The 13,117-nt window shown below is 36.9% G+C and overlaps 1 protein-coding gene across 1 annotated transcript; it reads left to right on the forward strand.

The window, feature by feature from the left end:
* The first annotated feature begins 11,677 nt into the window (after positions 1 to 11,677).
* On the forward strand, positions 11,678 to 12,724 carry LOC139902154 (uncharacterized). The gene is made up of 2 exons (XM_071884806.1): positions 11,678 to 11,773; positions 11,978 to 12,724. Exons 1-2 carry the CDS (start codon positions 11,678 to 11,680, stop codon positions 12,722 to 12,724), a joined length of 843 nt encoding a protein of 280 aa, XP_071740907.1.
* Positions 12,725 to 13,117: the final 393 nt, after the last annotated feature.

A 13,117-nucleotide genomic window follows, 5' to 3' on the forward strand; every position in this document is an offset into this window, starting at 1 on the left:
GCATTAAGTTCAGCAAAAGCAACTAATTTTGACGACAAGATAAAAAATAAATGTGATGTAACAACAAGACGGAATGGACAAATGATATGCACCATTTATCATTCAGCAAACAAACGCCAATATGTTTGGAAACTTTGGTAAAATTTAATCATTTTTCTGCGCTAATCACCCTCAATAATTTAAATTGTTACTGATTTCTTGCAAATGAGGGCATTGCAAGATCTTAAGTGTGGGAAGGGGTTAAATTCTTTCGGAATTTTAAAATTTTTACTTTATACACTTGGTTACCATTAAAAATACTAGTAACGCAGTAGTTGTATTAGAATCTGGTGCTCTCTGATAATAAAGAACAGCCCTAGTCTTATATACTGACTACCCAATTCTAGTAAAATTTTTCAAAATTTTCAATTAAATGAACTCAAAATCATGTTTATACATATTTATGAACGATAAAACTAGGTGTTAACACCGAAATTATTGTTACCTCGGAAAGGACATAAATTGAGAAACAAACCAAAATGTTAGAATTCATTTAAAATGGAATAGAGGACAATAAAAAGGAAAATAAAAGCCAAGTGTGGGAAAATTACCAAGTTATTTTAAACATATGTCACATATTTCTGTAACAAATAATAAAAAATACTTTTGCTTTGGACTAAACTAAACAGTTTTACCCGATTTACTGTAAGAAAGATGGATCTACACGATGAATCAATTCCATCATTAAAAGGAAGTAAAGTCTTCCGAAAAAGAAACGCGCTTCTTGATTTAGGTCATGAAGTTGTCGTTCAGACCAGCTGTAGGTTGACGAAAAATCTAGAAAAGTCATCACTAAAATCAGCAGGAAATCCACGGACCTCAGCATCAAACAGGGTCGCCAAGTGGTCAGACTTATCCTAACCATGAGAGGATCTGTCTTGTAAAATGGGGAGGACGCAGTGCAAATTAGCTGGATAAGACTAATGAATCAGATCCCGAGAAAGGATAATCTCCTTAAAAGATCAAAAATCAGCTTTTAAGACTGATATTACTCAATCCTAGAGATTGACCTTAAAAGATTGAGAATTACAAACTCATGGAATTCGATGATATCTAAACTCGAGCTTGAACGAGAAAATATTTTGATCAAAATTACAAACCGATTCATTTTCTGAAAACCCATTTTCAATGCGTTCATTATCCTAGGAATTCACCTGGAATTCATTAGGTCACCTGAACCAAATCGGGTGTCAACCGTAAGAACGGTGGTTGCATAGCATGGTCAAAGACAGGACCTTGTGCCAGACCGAAAAATTATAAGGGTGAGCTTTACTATTGCTCCTACAAAGGATAGTAATTGCATCCGACACGTTATAAGACCATAATTAAAAGCATGTCAGGGGACATTACCTTAACAGTTGCTTGTTCAACGCTTTCCTTTACAACCGGACGGTATTTTACCGAAAGGTAATATTCGGAGCAAGTATACTGGACATGTTGCTTTCCCAATACAAGGTTAGCAAGTGGGTGACACAAAACCACAAGTTTTGAGCTAAAAATTTCAAATATGAAACCCACCAAACCCACAAAAAGAATTTGCAAACACCGGTGAAGGGTTATTCCGGAAAACTTATCTAGGGTAAAAGCTAGAATGAAATTTTCAAAAGATCAAATGTTTTCATAAAGATCCTATTTCTTTAAGGATCTAAATTTTTATAAGTCATGTGGGACTGTAAACCATATCGTTACTACCATTGTTTATACCGCCATAAAGAAATCACTGATGTACAAAGTGTGAAGAATAAAGAAGTGATTCTAGTATTTTAAGACTATATTGCTTGAGGACAAGCAACGCTCAAGTGTGGGAATATTTGATAATGTTAAAAACGAACATATATTTCATAGCATTATTCCTCAAGAAAGACAAGCTTTTAGTTGCAATTGTTCTATTTACAAGTGATATTCGTTTAAATAATAAAAGGTAAAGACAAAAGACAGATTCGACGAATTGAAGACGCAAACGACCAAAAAGCTCAAAAATACAAAATACAATCAAAGAGGTTCCAATTATTGATAAGAAACGTCTCGAAATTACAAGAATACAAGATTCAAAACGCAAAGTACAAGATATTAAATTATACGCAAGGACGTTCGAAAATCCGGAACCGGGACCAGAGTCAACTCTCAACGCTCGACGCTACGGACTAAAAATTACAAGTCAACGGAGTACAAGAATATAATATAATATATATATATATATAATTAAATTTAATTATATATTATATTATATAATAAATAAATAAGCAGCCCACGTTTTTGTAGACTTTTGAGCCTCCCCAGCTGGCCATGCGATCGCATGAGCCTGAAGGGTAAAGCTCATGCGATCGCATGAGCACCTTTTCCAGCCCACATGCCCTATAAAAACGAGTGTTTGGTTCATCAATATCCATCTTTCTTTCTCTCTATCAAACGTATTATATATATATATATATATATATATATATATATATATATATATATATATATATATATATATATATATATATATATATATATATATATATATATATATATATATATATATATATATATATATATATATATATATATATATATATATTATAATTTTAATTTTAATTTTAATTTCTAATAATAAGGGTATGTTAGCGAATGTTGTAAGGGTGTAAGTCGAAATTCTGTCCGTGTAACGCTACGCTATTTTTAATCATTGTAAGTTATGTTCAACCTTTTTAATTTAATGTCTCGTAGCTAAGTTATTATTATGCTTATTTAATCCGAAGTAATCATGATGTTGGGCTAATTACTAAAATTGGGTAATTGGGTTTTGTACCATAATTGGGGTTTGGACAAAAGAACGACACTTGTAGAAATTAGACTATGGGCTATTAATGGGCTTTATATTTGTTTAACTAAATAATAGTTTGTTAATTTTAATATAAAGATTTACAATTGGACGTCCCTATAAATAACCATATACACTCGATCGGACACGATGGGCGGGATATTTATATGTATGAATAATCGTTCATTTAACCGGACACGGGAATGAATTAATAGTCTATGAAATTATTAAAACAGGGGTGAAATTATGTACAAGGACACTTGGCATAATTGATAACAAAGTATTAAAACCTTGGGTTACACGCAGTAGATAACCTGGTGTAATTATTAAACAAAGTATTAAAACCTTGTTACAGTTTAAGTCCCCAATTAGTTGAAATATTTAACTTCGGGTATAAGGATAATTTGACGAGGATACTCGCACTTTATATTTATGACTGATGGACTGTTATGGACAAAAACCAGACGGACATATTGAATTATCCAGGACAAAGGACAATTAACCCATGGGCATAAAACTAAAATCAACACGTCAAACATCATGATTACGGAAGTTTAAATAAGCATAATTATTTTATTTCATATTTAATTTCCTTTATTTTATATTTAATTGCACTTTTAATTATCGCACTTTTATTTATTGTCATTGTATTTAATTGCACTTTTAATTATCGTACTTTTTAATTATCACAAGTTTATTTTATCGCAATTTTATTTATCGCAATTTCATTATCGTTATTTACTTTAAGCTTTAAATTAAGTCTTTTATTTATTTAATATTTTACATTAGGTTTTAACTGCGACTAAGTTTTAAAATCGACAAACTGGTCATTAAACGGTAAAAACCCCCCTTTATAATAATAATATTACTTATATATATTTGTATTTTTATAAAATAAAACTAATATAGCGTTAAGCTTTGTTTAAAAGATTCCCTGTGGAACGAACCGGACTTACTAAAAACTACACTACTGTACGATTAGGTACACTGCCTATAAGTGTTGTAGCAAGGTTTAGGTATATCCATTCTATAAATAAATAAATATCTTGTGTAAAATTGTATCGTATTTAATAGTTTTTCCTAGTAAAATATAAGCTATTTCATATACACCTCTGCGCACATCAGTGTTCCTTTAGTTGTCGAGAGGCATAAGCGATGACTTTACCCCTTTGCATTAGAACACACCCGAGCCCATTTAAAGAAGCATCACAATAAACCGTCATGTCTTCTACACCTTCTGGCAACACTAACACCGGAGCTTGACATAACTTCTCTTTTAACAATTGAAAAGCAATTTTTTGCTCGTTCTCCTAATTAAATCTTGCGTTCTTTCTCGTCAACCTCGTCAATGGAGAAGCAATCTTGGAATAGTCTTGGATAACCGATGATAATAACCGGCCAATCCGAGAAAACTTCGGATTTCCGTAGGCGTAGTCGGTCGTCCCCAACTCTTCACCGTTTCTATCTTCCCCGGATCTACCTGAATACCATTTTCGTTCACAATATGGCCAAGGAATTGAACTTCCCTTAGCCAAAATTCACATTTGGAGAATTTAGTATACAACTTCTCCTTCCGCAACGTCTTTAACACACTCCGCAAATGATGTTCATGTTCCTTCATACTCTTCGAATAGACAAGTATGTCGTCAATGAATACAATTACCAACTTGTCCAACATAGGTTGGCACACTCGGTTCATAAGATCCATGAATGCCCCGGTGCATTCGTAAGACCAAAAGGCATAACTACGAATTCAAAATGCCCATAACGCGTTCGGAAAGCCGTTTTCTCAATATCTTCCTCACGGACCCGCATTTGGTGATAGCCGGACCGTAGGTCGATTTTAGAGAAATACGTTGCACCTTGGAGTTGGTCAAATAAATCGTCAATCCGAGGCAATGGATAACGATTCTTGATCGTCACTTTATTCAACTCACTATAATCGATGCACATCCGCTTACTACCATCCTTCTTCTTCACGAATAAAACCGGAGCGCCCCAAGGCGAAGCACTCGGTCGGATAAAACCCTTTTCAAGTAGCTCTTGGGTTTGATTTAACAACTCTTGCATTTCCGTTGGCGCTAAACGATAAGGATTTTTAGCAATGGGAGTAGCTCCCGGAACCAACTCAATGCGAAATTCAACTTGTCTTTCCGCCGGAACACCCAGTAACTCATCCGAAAAAACGTCTTCAAATTCATTAACTACCGAAATTTCACGAATGGGTGGGGGCTCATCACGAGTATCAACAACATGTGCAAGAAAAGTCATGCCACCACTAACAAGAAAACGACGTGCCCGTGCAAAAGTGCATATCGGCACAAGTCTTCTTCGTTTATCGCCGTGAATAATCAACTCTCCCCCACTTGGGATCTTCACCCGAATAGATTTTTCATGGCACGCAATATCGGCTCTATTATGATCGAGCCAATCCATACCAACAACGATGTCAAAATCACCCAAAGTCATCGGAATGAGATCGATTTTAAAACTTTCGGTACCAAACACAACATTACAATTTTTACACACATCGACCACTAGCACCGTCTTGCCATCCGCTATTTCAACTTCTACCGGACGACTCAACTTAACTAGTGGTTTATTTAACTTAGGCACAAATCTTGGAGACACAAACGACAAATTAGCACCACTATTAAAAAATATCCGTGCCGAATTAGAGTTAACCATGAAAGTACCTGAGACGACTTCATTGGATTGATTGGCCTCATCATTGGTCATTAAGTAATTGCGACCCCTAGCCGTACCCGCCGCCTTCTCTAATTTCTTAACATGATCATTATTCAAATCGGGACATTCTGGCCTCATGTGCCCTTCTTTCCCACAATTATAACAAGTGAGCTTCGGTGTAGATGATGCATTTGTACAATCACAAGCCATGTGTCCTTATCGTCCACAATTATAACATTTGGGTCCAAAGCCCCCGAACGCACCCTTCTTCACACTACCAACACTCTCACTAGCACCCTTACTCTTTTTGTTAGATTGACTAGTAGCTTCAAACTTCCTTTTGCCGAAAGTGAAACCACTCTTTCTCAACACTAGCGCCTCAAAACCTTTGGCCATATTAAACAACTCATCGAAGCTTTTCACTATGTTCACACTAATCTTCTCTTGATAACTATCATTCAAGATTCGATAGAAATCTTCTTTCAACATTTTATCATTCCCGACATACTCCGGGCAAAATTAGGTCTTGGACAAAAACACGGATTTGAGAGTGTTCAAATCCATCGACCCTTGCCTCAAGGAATGTAACTCGTCCTTAAGCCTAGTAAGATCGGCCGAAGTTCGGTATTCGTTGAAAAACTCCTTCTTGAATTCATCCCAAGTAAATTCCATGCATTGTTCTTCACCATAAAGTCGGATCTTCGCGTCCCACCACAATTTAGCATCGCCCCTCAACATACTACACCCGTACCTTGTCTTCTTATCGAGAGGACATTCACAAGTACGGAAATCCCCCTCCATATCGGAGATCCATCGGGCACTCTTAAGAGGGTCCCTTTCACCTTCAAAGGTGGGAGGTTGAGAATCCTTGAAGTTCTTATAAAAAAGTCTCGTCTTCCCACATTATCTTCGTGAAGAACGGCCTTAACTTGATCCTTTACTACATTGACTAGTTGCTCGTCAATCGTATAAAGAAACATTTTCTTAACATCCTCGAGGAACTCCGCCTTTTGACGTTTAAAGATGGCCTCAACTTTGGCCGTGAACTCAACGTCCTCACTCGTACTTCCGTCATTGGTGTCGTGTCCATTTCTCATCTTCATTCTATAAAACGGAAAAGATTAAGTAGCGAAATGAAAGGACTTAACACATATGCATATACATATACACCACACTACCCCATCTTGCTCAACAATCGTCGTGCATCGCTTGTTTGACATAATTTGAACCAGTAACAATGGTAGCTAATCATTGTTACACGAGCATGTCGCATTAACTTGCTAGTACAACATCTATCTCGCTTGATGATTGCTAAACACAACACAAAACAATTAGCGCATAGTTAGTTCACCTAAAACTAGGCACTAACCAACACCCGGTCCGACCCGTTTCCTATAAGTCTCGCATAAAACGCATACACAATAAAGTTTAAGTCTAGGCACCTATCTCAAGTCGCCTAAATCCCTTAGACCATGCTCTGATACCACTTGTAACGACCCAAACCAGTAACCAACCGAACGCGCGAAAGAAAAAAAAAATTATAACAGTGGAGTGCGCCACGCGCACCACCTCAGAGTGCGCGACGCGCACAGGTCAGTTTTCAGTTCTGCCCGGTTTTGCAATTTTTCAAATAAAGATCTCCCACTTCCCGACATATTTAGACGAAACGCTTTTCACAACATGATATAATAGTTAAAACTCACACGATTCAATAATAAAATGAGTTTTACAGAACGGGGCCCACATCGGCCGTTTTACGAGTTTCGTACAAATCATGAGTTTCGACCACATTAGTTTAATTTCCAAACGACACTATGAGCATGGTGTTTGGGGGTTAAACTACCCAAGTGTCGGTCAAACTCCAAAAGCTATAACATCCAAAAGCGTCCCCCAACAAACAAACGGGAAATCTCTAATCCAACCGTACGCCCTTACTCTTGTCAACGCCCGATTCTATAAAAAGGTAAACAACGAGAGGGTAAGCAAAGCTTAGTGAATGCAATAATTATACATATACATATATAATATACCTACTTGCATACACTTACATACATTGTAACACCCGCTAGTAATAACAATTAGCATACAAGCTCCGAGTATAAGCTAATAACCTCCAAATACCGTAACTAGCATAATCAATAGCATATTCACCAAAATAATATATTATGCTATACAACAACACATACACAAGCTATATGGTTAACCATACACACGTCATGGTGCTACCGGCTCCGTGGTTCGCACCATACGTAATGCTATGACGCTACCGGCTCCGTGGTTTACGTCACTACGCATTCGAGTCATACTCTTTTATAGTGCTACCGGCTCCGTGGTTCACACTTTGATGCTACCGGCTCCGTGGTTCACATCACAACACATGCACCATGATGCTACCCGCTCCGTGGTTCACATCATAGTACACTCACACACACTATGGCACTCCCGGCTCCGTGGGTCATACCATAGCATACAAATAAATACACCATATACATACATGTATAATTACTCCACTCACCTTAACAATTTGGTGACGATTTTATAACTCCGCAAGCTTCAAAGCAAAGTACCTAATATAATAAGTACTCCATTAACACACAAACTAGTTGGACTAAATGCCAACAATTTACTTATGTGCATTTAATGACTTAATGCATTAAATGCCCCATTTTCACCAAAACCGCCCTTAAAGGTCAAGACCACCATTAATCACTTAAAAGCTAGTGATTAAGGTCCAACAACACTAACTAGTACACAATTAGGGTATTTCATACTCATATTTCCCAACTAGGTCAATAATTAACCCTTTGACTAATTTAAAGTCAACACACCCATTTCGGGTCATCCACTAACTCAACTAACACCCATTTCCCAATTAACTAGGTGCGCTAGTAATTAACTAACCAATTTGGACTCATAATCATCAATTAACACTTTGAAATCCTAGGTTAGTTACCATTGAGTCTACATGACTCAATCTTACCCAAGAACACCCAAACTCGCCAAATATGGGTTTTATGTTCATCACTATCCCAAACCCTAACCCTTAAATCAATTAATATAAGGAAATCAAAATTAGAGCTTACCACCACAATCACAACGTAGCTAGTGATTAGATGAACAACTTTAACACACGCGCTTTGGCCCGAAAACAACTTCTTCCTCTTGGATTTAAGCTTTCTCACACAAGAAATCACACTCTCTCTCTAAAATTAAAGTGAAGAAGATAAGGTTGTTAAAAATGGAGTGAATGATACTCCACAAACTGACCTACTGGCCTTTAACTCGTCCACAGGTGAAATTACCAAAATACCTATCAAAATATCTGAATAAAAGAGCTGAATCCGGCTACAGTAGAGAGTGCGCCACGCGCACTCTTAGGTGTGTGCTGAGCGCACTAAGCCCAGCTCAGCTTCTGACTTCTATTCAACTGCACAATCATTCCCACACTTTATGTACACTATTTACACTACTGTACAATGAAGATTAGGGTCTTACACATAAGCAAAACAAACTTAGATCTAACAAAGATTTATGAGACCATAAGCTATAAAGCTTAAATCTAAACAAAATACATGGAACCATAAGCTACAAAGCTTAGATCTAACAAGATTCATGAGACCATAAGCTAGAAAGCTTAGATCTAACAAAGATTTATGAGACCATAAGCTATAAAGCTTAGATCTAAACAAAATACATGAAACCATAAGCTAGAAAGCTTAGATCTAACAAAGATTCATGAGACCATAAGCTAGAAAGCTTAGATCTTGAATGATGATGATTATGAAATAAAAAGTAATAAATAAAGTGAAAGTAAGCATGAAAAAGTAAGAAAAACTTACAAGCTTTTCAAGAAATTGAAAAGGAATGAAACTAGAGCTTAAACTTCCTTAAAGAAAATTTCAAAACTTGAAAAATGATGAAGATAATGAGAGTGTGAGATGTTGGCCGAAATTTAAAGGGGAGGAGAGGGTTTTTGGTGTTGGTGAATGGACAAGAATGTTGGGAATCTAGTACACATGTAGTGGCAACTTTTACTTTATGGTTGGTGGGTTACTTTATGCTTAAAAGGCTTAATTTTAATGGGTTACTCATGTTCCATCTAGTCCACTAATTAATTTAGGTTGGGCCATAAAATAAATAATACTTGTAGTTCAAATAAAATGCTAGGTCCAAGTAGGGAGCTAGTGTGCACAAGTAATTAATTATCACTAATAAATAATAAATAAAAATAATAATAATATTTCAATTATTATTAAATTAAATTGTAAGTCATACAAATATCTAAGTCCTTCCGGCTAGTGACGCTAACGGTCAAATCCATTCAGAATTAAATTAAAGTAGGCTATTCAAGTAAGTACGCGTTTCTGAAATATCGCGAATTATTTCTATATATGTCGTAAGCTCAGAAAATATTCAAGATGACAGAAGTATATACGCACATAATATATATTACACATATACGAATGCAAGTCGAAAAATTTGGGTCGTTACACGGTATAATGATCCAAGATCAACTCATCCACTGAGGGTGCGCAAACACGTGCGCCAACCAAGGGTTTACGCCAACCGTCGACATGCTGCAAATGTCACGTTGAGCTATCCACACATCCAAACTACAACCCGCGAGTATCCAACCTTCACGATAACTCCCACTGTCAATTTCCAATCGAATGTCCCACTGTTTTCTACCTTACCGCCCAAACTTGAAAGAAACCACCTTTTAAGCACACATTTGTTTCTTCCCATATCCGATGTATGACTTTGGTTTGCACCATAACATACCTCCTCTCAAACCCAAGTCCATATGGGCCTTCCTTCAATGATAGTTCAGACCCAACCTTAACCGCCACCAAATGGAAATCCCAAGTTGTCTGTGTGCGGACCAGTGAGATTTCGATACAAGGCTCCATGATCAACTCAACGTCACCAAGGGAACGCACGCACGCGCTGAGAGGTTCGCCTGCAGCGCCATCCATCACATCCAGCATATAGTTTGGCTTCCGTAACAAACCTACATCTCTGAAAATCCAGCTTTATCACCTGAAGTTTCGCAAAACATAACCATCTTGCCACTCGCGACATCAAAACTTGGAAACTTTCCCATAAAATTGCTGCCACTTCAAAAAATCATATCTCAAGATCCAACGGTCCGATCATCACTAGATTTTAACCACCTCTAGACCAGAATGCCTGGAACCTACAGTCCAAATTTCAAGTCGATCCAACGGTAGACGAACCCTCTATGAATTTTCTCGTTATGCATCTCTAAACTCGAATGACGGCAACTTCGAAACACATATCTCTAAATGAAACGGTCTGATCAGCCTCGAATTTTTACCACCTGTAAATCCATGTGTCTGCTACCTACAGTAAAATTTTCAAAACTATCCAACGGTTAACGAACCCGCTATGAATTTCTACTATAGCAGCTCCTGAAACTCCGAATTTGAAAGTTCAATCATTCTTTTGCACGGGATCGCGAAGAACGAGAACCTAGATCCATCACCCGGATCTCCCGAAAAATTTCTCTGCAACAAAACTCACCGATCCAACCAGTGACTCCGTTACCGCCGCAAACCACCACAATAATCTATTATAATCATACACCAATTTTAATAAATTGTCTCATGAGTATATAGACATACTCGTGAGTTCTTTGCGATCTCTTCAACTAATCCCTTTGGTCTTTTCTCGCCTTCTCGCTGGTATACTGACCCACTTCATAGCTATGAATTTCACGAACACATCTTCTCGTTCCCAAGCACGCTCCCACTGTACGAGTAAGAATAAACTGCGGCTACCCGAGAAGAATCGGGTTCGTACCACCGGCCAGTTGCAAAATATTTTCTTCTACTTCGATATCGACAGTATTTCTTCCACCGGTCAGCACGCTCCTCTCTGTGCGATATCGACAATATTTATAGAAGCATTTCGGATATGAATGTTGAAAAATATTTTAGGTCACAAACTCTGAAGGATACTTTACTAAAACCTTTATGGAAGGCAATATTATACAACATGAAGTCTGATTTTTCCCTTTACAAAATAGTAATTTTCCAAATTTGTTTCTATTCAAATCTAAAACCTCCAAATGGAGGATACGTATTTGAGAAGTGGTACTTGTCATAGTTACCAAAACCTTTGAGTATGACTTTAAAGGATCAAAGAGTTGGCAGAGAATTGTTAAAGCTTACTGGGATGTTTATTCTGCTTACTGGGATGTTTATTCTGACAGATAACTTGGTCATAACCCCATTCTCTTCTACTTCGACTATAAATATATTGAGCTAGTTTAATATTCCGCTTAATTACATTTAGAAAAACAAGGTAGCGTTGGATTGAAAAACGTATGACAAACTATTAATTTAATTTTTATTTGTCGTAAGAACTACATGTTGATGCTTACACATGTGAACTTACTTATTAATCAAAACTTTTTGTTTGCAGGAAATAAGAATGCTTAAAGCATCGATGATATTATCTTCTACTTTGAGTAAAGGTCTTGAGCATCAACCTGAAGATCTTACATTAGCAGGCGAGTGGGCTAGATCTCCGGGTGGCAGAACACGTGGGGAGCTCAATTCCCTAACTGACGAAATCAGTAACATCAGGTTGGATGCAAGTGTAGAAGACAAGTGGGCTTGGTCCTTAGCAAGCAACAACATGTTTAAAATGCTCTCCAAATTAATTGATGAACAGGTTATCCAGATTGGTACTAATGTTATGGAGACTCTTCGCAACAGTTTAGTCCCAAGGAAATTAGAAATATTTACGTGGAGAGTAATCAAGAAGCGCCTTCCGGTAAGAACCGAACTTGACAAAAGAGAGATCGACTTAAATAGCGTAAGATGTCCACTTTGTGACGACGATTTGGAAACTATTGACCACGCCTTAATTTTTTGTAAACATTCTATGGAGGTGTGGAATCGAGTGTTCGGGTGGTGGGGTCTTGGAAACTTTACAAACCTCAGCTCGAGCGAAATTTTACGTGGGAACGCATCAACAAGTATGACAACTCGTGGAAGTTTAGTGTGGCAAGCGGTCCAATGGGTCTGTGTTTATTACATTTGGAAAAATCGGAACAATATGGTCTTTCGCGGGAAATCGTGGAATGCCCCGATTGCTTTGAATGAAATACAGCATAAATCCTTTGATTGGATATCGCATCGATTTAAAGGAAGAAAGTTAGATTGACTTGTTTGGCTTAACAATCCTAATATGTATTTTTCGTTGTAGAATTTGTTCAACGTGTTTGCTATCCTTGCAAACCATTGTTCTCGTGTTTTTTTCTCGTGTTCTTGGATGATTTCATCCACCCTTTGTATTCCTATGTGATCAATAAAAAATTCTTGCCTTTCAAAAAAAAAAAAAAAAGATCCATGATATTCTATTTTAGTTTAATTGATTATATGTTTTTCATTATGAATGAGATGAGATATTCGCTTTTACTTTTGCTTTCGCTTTTACTTTTGCTTTCGCTTTCCCTTTTAGCTATTAGTGAATCGAACTTTATTTTCTCAATGGACGCTTTATATTATAAATCAGTGTATTAGAACTTTGCTTACACGATTTTAAGTTTTCTAGTTT

The sequence above is a fragment of the Rutidosis leptorrhynchoides genome, chromosome 3, assembly GCF_046630445.1.
Source record: "Rutidosis leptorrhynchoides isolate AG116_Rl617_1_P2 chromosome 3, CSIRO_AGI_Rlap_v1, whole genome shotgun sequence".
In the NCBI taxonomy this organism is placed as follows: domain Eukaryota; kingdom Viridiplantae; phylum Streptophyta; class Magnoliopsida; order Asterales; family Asteraceae; genus Rutidosis; species Rutidosis leptorrhynchoides.

Excerpts from the sequence above, each read along its gene's own strand:
- LOC139902154 (XM_071884806.1), top strand. The coding sequence starts at position 11,678 with ATGACTTTAAAGGATCAAAGAGTTGGCAGAGAATTGTTAAAGCTTACT. Across the intron at positions 11,774-11,977 it reads TTATTCTGACAGATAACTTG|GAAATAAGAATGCTTAAAGC; the intron begins GTCATAACCCCA and ends TTTTGTTTGCAG.